Source organism: Arachis hypogaea, chromosome 18, assembly GCF_003086295.3.
Source record: "Arachis hypogaea cultivar Tifrunner chromosome 18, arahy.Tifrunner.gnm2.J5K5, whole genome shotgun sequence".
In the NCBI taxonomy this organism is placed as follows: Eukaryota; Viridiplantae; Streptophyta; class Magnoliopsida; order Fabales; family Fabaceae; genus Arachis; species Arachis hypogaea.
Window position 1 is genome coordinate 114,341,744 of NC_092053.1, and position 6,285 is coordinate 114,348,028.

General features: G+C 34.3%; 1 protein-coding gene across 1 annotated transcript; it reads right to left on the reverse strand.

Annotated features, from left to right (window-relative positions):
• Positions 1-420: 420 nt before the first annotated feature.
• Positions 421-5,151, reverse strand: LOC140181428 (uncharacterized). Its single transcript, XM_072224988.1, has 7 exons — positions 5,118-5,151; positions 4,582-4,862; positions 1,681-1,690; positions 1,398-1,529; positions 1,113-1,256; positions 577-808; positions 421-505 (listed from the first exon to the last, which is right to left on the reverse strand). Exons 1-7 carry the CDS (start codon positions 5,149-5,151, stop codon positions 421-423), a joined length of 918 nt encoding a protein of 305 aa, XP_072081089.1.
• Positions 5,152-6,285: the final 1,134 nt, after the last annotated feature.

The window sequence follows — 6,285 nt, forward strand, 5'->3', positions numbered from 1 at the left end:
ATCAGGTCTTACAAATTTCCTTCAAGAATGGCAAAATCAAGTGGAATAATATTCTGGTTCCCATCTTGAGATATAGCAACCAAAAGAGATCTTTTGTATCGTCTGAAAAAATCGTGGTCTAGATCTAGTTTTTGTGAAGAAAAGAAGATTAGGTTGAAGAAGAAGACTAAGAGAAAATGGATTTCTCATATGAAAGAATACAAATCCTAAAAATTAAACAGAACCTCACCGTACCTATTGTTGCTATCTACTATTTATAACTAACAGAAAATAAACCTTAATAAAACCTAACTCAATATGGTAAATAAATTAACTATGGTTAGGAGGTAATTTGTATTGCTAGCTGTGACCTCAAACCAAAACAAACTTTTCTATCATTCTAACTAAAGTTACAAAAATCAATATTATCCAAAAAATTATTCAACCATAATCAGTTACAACTTTCTTTTGTGAGCCATTGGATGCTAGTTTAATATTATCTCCAACATCCTCCCTCAAATTGAAACTGATTGTATTAACTGCAAGTTCAGCAACATTATTATCATTCTCGAATTAAGGCTTGTTGAGGCCTCTAACCTCTTATCATCCACATAATATCCTCCCTCAAGTGGGGCGTGTATGTCAAGCATGTCCAACTTGAAAAGTAAAGATTCAAAGATGCCTGGTGATAATGCTTTAGTTAGCAAATAAGCCGTTTGTTGAGCCGATTTAATAGGTAGCATATTCAGCACCCCTGTTTGAGACTTTTCTCGAACTATATGACAATTTACTTCAATGTGTTTGGTTCTTTCATGAAAAACCGAATTAGCTGCAATGTTTATCGTAGATTGATTGTCACAATAGAGATTGATCGGCTGAAGATGAGATACATGGCAGTCATTAAGAAGATAAAGAAGCCATTGATTTTCCTGAGTTGCTTGTGCGATGGCATGATATTCAGCTTCTGAGGAAGAACATGCCACACTTGTTTGCTTCTTGCTCTTCCAAGACAATAATGAAGTACCTTAGAAAAAACAGTACCTAGTTATTGATCGACGAGTATCGGAACAAGTTACCCAATCCAAATCAACATAACCAGTCAATTTGAGATCATTATTTGAACAGAAAAAAACCCTTAGAAGGATATTTCTTGATGTATCGAAGAACATGTAGTGCTGCCTTGTAATGATCACCAGTGGCACAATCCAAAAATTGGCTGAGCTTTCCAACTGCAAAAGCAATGTCCGGACGAGTATTGGCGAGATATAGGAGTCGTCCTAGCAGTCATGTATATTGTATTGGATCCGGTAATCTTATTCCACTCTCCTTAGAAATTTTTCCATTATACAACATAGGAAATGAAGCAGGTTTAGCTTCCAACATACTATATTCCTCAAGCAAATTAAGAGTTTAATTACGTTGATACAAAGTAATCCCTTCGAAATTACGAGCAACTTCCATTCCAAGAAAAAATTTCAACCGGCCTAAGTCCTTAATACTAAATTCAGCATCAAGAACCCTTTTAATAGCTTCATTTTCAAATAGATTATCTCCAGACAAAACAAAATCATTAACATAGACAATAATAATAGCCAAGCCAAGGTTAGTATGCTTGGTGAACAAAGAGTGATCATGAGGAGACATAATAAAACCATGTTGTTGAAGAAAACCATTTAATGTTAAATTCCATTAACGGCTTACCTGTTTCAAGCTATATAAAGAATGATTTAACTTAAAAAAGCACCATTTGAAACATCGAGACCTTGGGAGAGTTTAATATAAACCTCTTCTTGCAACTCATCATGCAAGAATGTTATATTAACGTCTGATTGGTGAAGTTTTTAGCCATGGATAGTAGCAAGAGTAAGAATAAGTCGTAAAGTGGTAATTTTCACAACCAGACTGAATTTATGGAAGTAATCATAGTCAGCTCATTGACAAAATCCTTGAGCCACAAGACGTGCTTTACGGCATTCAACATAACCATCGGGATAAAACTTCACCTTAAAAACTCACTTGCATCTAATGAGGTACTTTTCAAGAGGCAAAAAAGTGATAGACCAAGCCTTATTCTTCTCAAGAGCGAGTAATTCCACACTAATTATATTTTTCCAACATTCGTGTCACACAGCTTGTTCATAAGTCTTCGGTTCAACTGTTGTGGTTATTGCCAGGGAAAAAGCTCTATGGACAGGGAACTGCTTCCCATATTCTACCATGTGAGATAGACCCTACCGTTTGGAACATGATTGGTTACTAGAGCTTCCTATTTTAAGTAACATGCAATGATAATCTTGACGATAAGAAGGTAGTTTATGTGTACGAGTTGATATTCTAAGATCCTGATGATGCATGAGTGATCAAAAATATAATGGTATGTTATTATTTGAATAAAAATTAAATGATGCACTATTTTGTGGTCTATTAGAAGCTACATGTAAATTAGTGAGTGAGGTAGTGTCCTTAGGCTCATGAAAAGAGTCAATATTTTCATGAGATGGATGAAATGCATCTAAAGAATCATAAGTAAAAGGATCAAACCTATTAAAATTAGAATCAACAATAGGTAGAGAAAAAATATTTATGAGATTTTTGGTCATGTCAACATAAAAGAATTTATGAAGAAAATAATGTTCATAAAACTCCACATTTTGAGACAAAAATAGTTCTCTAATGTAGAAAATCAAACAGAATATATCCTTTTGTGCCAACTGAGTAGCCATGAAAAATACTCTTTCTTGCTTGTTTATCAAATTTTCTTCTTCCATGGTTAAAGTTGAAGCAAATGCCAAGTATCCAAGCATCTCAAGGTTACTAATGTCCGTATCCTTGCCAAATAAGGTAGCATAAGGGATTTTCTTTTTTAAAATTAGAGTGGGAAGTCAATTTATTGAATGAACCGCTAAATCAATAGCAAAATTCCAAAAGATTTTTGGCAAGGATAATTGAAACATTAATGCCCTTGAAATGTTAAGAATATGTTGGTGTTTCTACTCAACAACAACATTTTGTTGAGGTGTCTTGACACATGATGTTTGATGTACTATATCCTGTGAATTATAAAAATTATCAAGTTTAAACTCAGGACCATTGTCAGTTTGGATAATCTTTACTTGAGAATTAAAATAATTTTTCACATATGGAACAAAGTTCTAAACCAAATTGCTAGCTTTTGACTTTAATTTCATGAAATAAATCCATACAAAACTGCTTTTATCATCTACTATGGTTAAAAAATATATTTATAACCTTGTAGAGAAATAAGTGGCATTGACCCCTCAGATATCGATATGTATTAAATCAAAATTATTTAAACTTGTTGTTTCACTAAGGGTATATGGTAACCATTTTTGCTTGGTATAATGGCAAGAGTCACATGGTTTAGAGCAATTAAATATAAGAAAACTGCACACAAGAATATATTTGTTTGATTATGTCAAATTTGCTTTGTGGTACATGACCCAATCTGAAATGCCATAAATTCTCAATAGAAAATCATGAAGTTTGTGTAACCAAATTTTCTGTCCTAAGATTAGAAGAAAATAAAATCTTGTCACTATAATTTTGCATATTTAGAATCCTATTACTCCAATTGTATGCTATATTCTCTATGTTATCCATGTGTGCCAACTCTAATGTAGGAAAATTCATCATGTATAATCCATGCTTTACTTTAGCTGTGTCAATCATCTTCAAAGAGGTCCGATTCTGTATCTCACAAAGTTTGTCAGTAAAAAAACATTCGCAATGCATGCCTTTTGTAAGTTTGGAAATAGAGAAAAGATTGAAGTTGAAACTTGGTATGTACATCACATTTGTGAGATAGAATATCGAAAATAGCACAATTCCACTTATAGTTGTAGTTGTGTGTGTTCCATCTGGTAATTTCACCAGAATCTGCTTAATATGTCTAAAATTTGTAAAGAAATGCAATGAGTGTAATACATGATCAGTAGCTCCTGTATCAAGCATCCAAGAATTTGAAAAAAAAGTATTCACTGACAATAATCATGAAATATGAGAGCCCATGCAAAGTGTACAAGTCTCTGAAGGTATACCTCCACTTCCTGCATTTGAATGACTGGCATCTGTCACACTTGCTTCTTGATAACACTGTGCACACTCTTGCTAAAGAAAGGTAAGCAGTGCATCTCTCAAACTCTGATTGAATTGGGATTGACCATTGGCTTCTTTGTCCTACTTGATGTTGTTAACACTGCTCTTTTCAACTCAAGCAACAATATTATTAGCCGTAGCTCCATTGCTAGTCTCTCGTGGCCATTTCTGTCTCTGTAGGTGAGGTGAAAATCCATGTTTGTGGTAACAAGTATCCAAAAGATGCCCTGCCTTGTGACAATTAGAATAGGTCTTAGGTGCTGAATTTCTTCCTCTTCTTCCACCTCTACCTCCATGGATTCCTCGTCCTCTTCCTCTAGGAACACTGCTTGAATTGTTGTTGAAATTATGAACTAAATTGGCCAAAATTGTAAAGTTCTGAGTCTCCAAATCTGATCTATTAAGCTGTCTCTCTTGTTGAGTTAGTAGAGAAAAAAATTTATTGATGTCTAGAATTGGCTTCATCGGCATTATTTAGGATCTTACACTTCCATATTGCTCATTCAATCCTCTTAGAAATCTCACTGCATAAGTTTCATCTCGATAATCTCTCATAGTGCCCAAGCTACAATTACATTTTTCATAGCATTCCTTGCATTGGGAAACCAGGTTGAAGCTGTCAATGTCTTCCCAAAGAGCCTTCAACTTGGTGAAATAATTTGTTATGCTTAGATCTCTCTGTTTCATGGCATACATCTCTTCTTCTAATTTAGCAACCTTATACCTGTCTCCATGATAATACATGTGCTTTAAATCAAGCCATAAATCTGCAACAATTTCATTCCAAGCAACACTCTATGCAATCTTATTACTCAATGATAGATTTAACCAAAAAATAACATAAGTATTACATTTATTCCATGCTACATATGCAGGATCATTCTTGTCTGGTTTCACAATGGTTCCATCAACAAAGGCTATCTAATTCTTTGATTTCAGCGCCAATTTCATAGCTGTTGACCAGGAATTATAGTTCTTAGCATTCAACACAATTGAGATAATAGAAACTTCGGAATTCTCACCTGGATAGAGGAAGTAAACACCTGCTGGATCCATAAGCAAATCAGTAAGCGGTTTCGCGCTCTATTACTGCAAACTCGAGAGTTGACTTAGAATTTGAGCTAGATTCTGAAACTCACCATCTGAGAGCTCCTAGTTCTCATTTGACCCGTGATTCCCCTCAGATGTTAGGTCAGATGGAGTGTCTACTATTGATGTTAATTCAATGCTCTGTTTGTATCAAATAACTTCACCTCTTTCATGAGAGCGTATCCTCCATGCTCACCGCACCATGAAAAAATTGTGGTCTAGATCTGATTTTAGTGAAGAAAAGAAGAGTAAGGTTGAAGAAGACTAAGAGAAAAGGGATTTCGCATATGAATGAATACAAATCCTAAAAATTGAAACAGAACCTCACTGTACCTATTGTTGCTATATACTATTTATAACTGATAGAAAATAAATATTACTAAAACCTAACTCAATATGGTAAATAAATTAACTATGGTTAGGAGGTAATTAGTATTACTAGGTGTGACCTCTAACTAAAACAAACGTTTCTACTATTCTAACTAAAGTTACAAAAATCAATACTATCAAAAAATTATTCAACCATAATCAGTTACAACTTGATTTTGTGAGACATTGAATGCTAGTTTAATATCATCCCCAACATCGTCTATACAAATGTGTGCTGTCTACTTGCATGAGTGGTTTATAGTGTTAGAATGCTCTAATACATAGATGGAAGCTCCAAAATATTCAGCGCATTATCTTAACACCTTCATCCACCTCAAATCTATGATAAGCTGGCATAATATCAATCTGAACCATAAAACTTGGGTTCTGAGAAAACAGTGCCATACACCAAGCCAGTAAGCACAGATAGGAGGCTTCCCAACCAACAAAGGTTTTTGCTATTAATTTTTGCTTTGCCAACCACGCTTTATGATAGCTTATCATATAGTTGAATTTTGAATGAACATCTGCAATCACGACTCAAGTCTTGATAGATGAGTCGGCTTCAACTAGAGGCCTTATAGCATCCATAATTGTGTCAGAATCTAGTTTCGAATGGTCTTGAGAAATTGTATCCATAGTACAAGTATGACTTCTATTGTATCGTCTAATTTTTCAACAATATTTTCTCTAAATAAAACTAGACCGAACCAGCCAATCACAACCTCTACC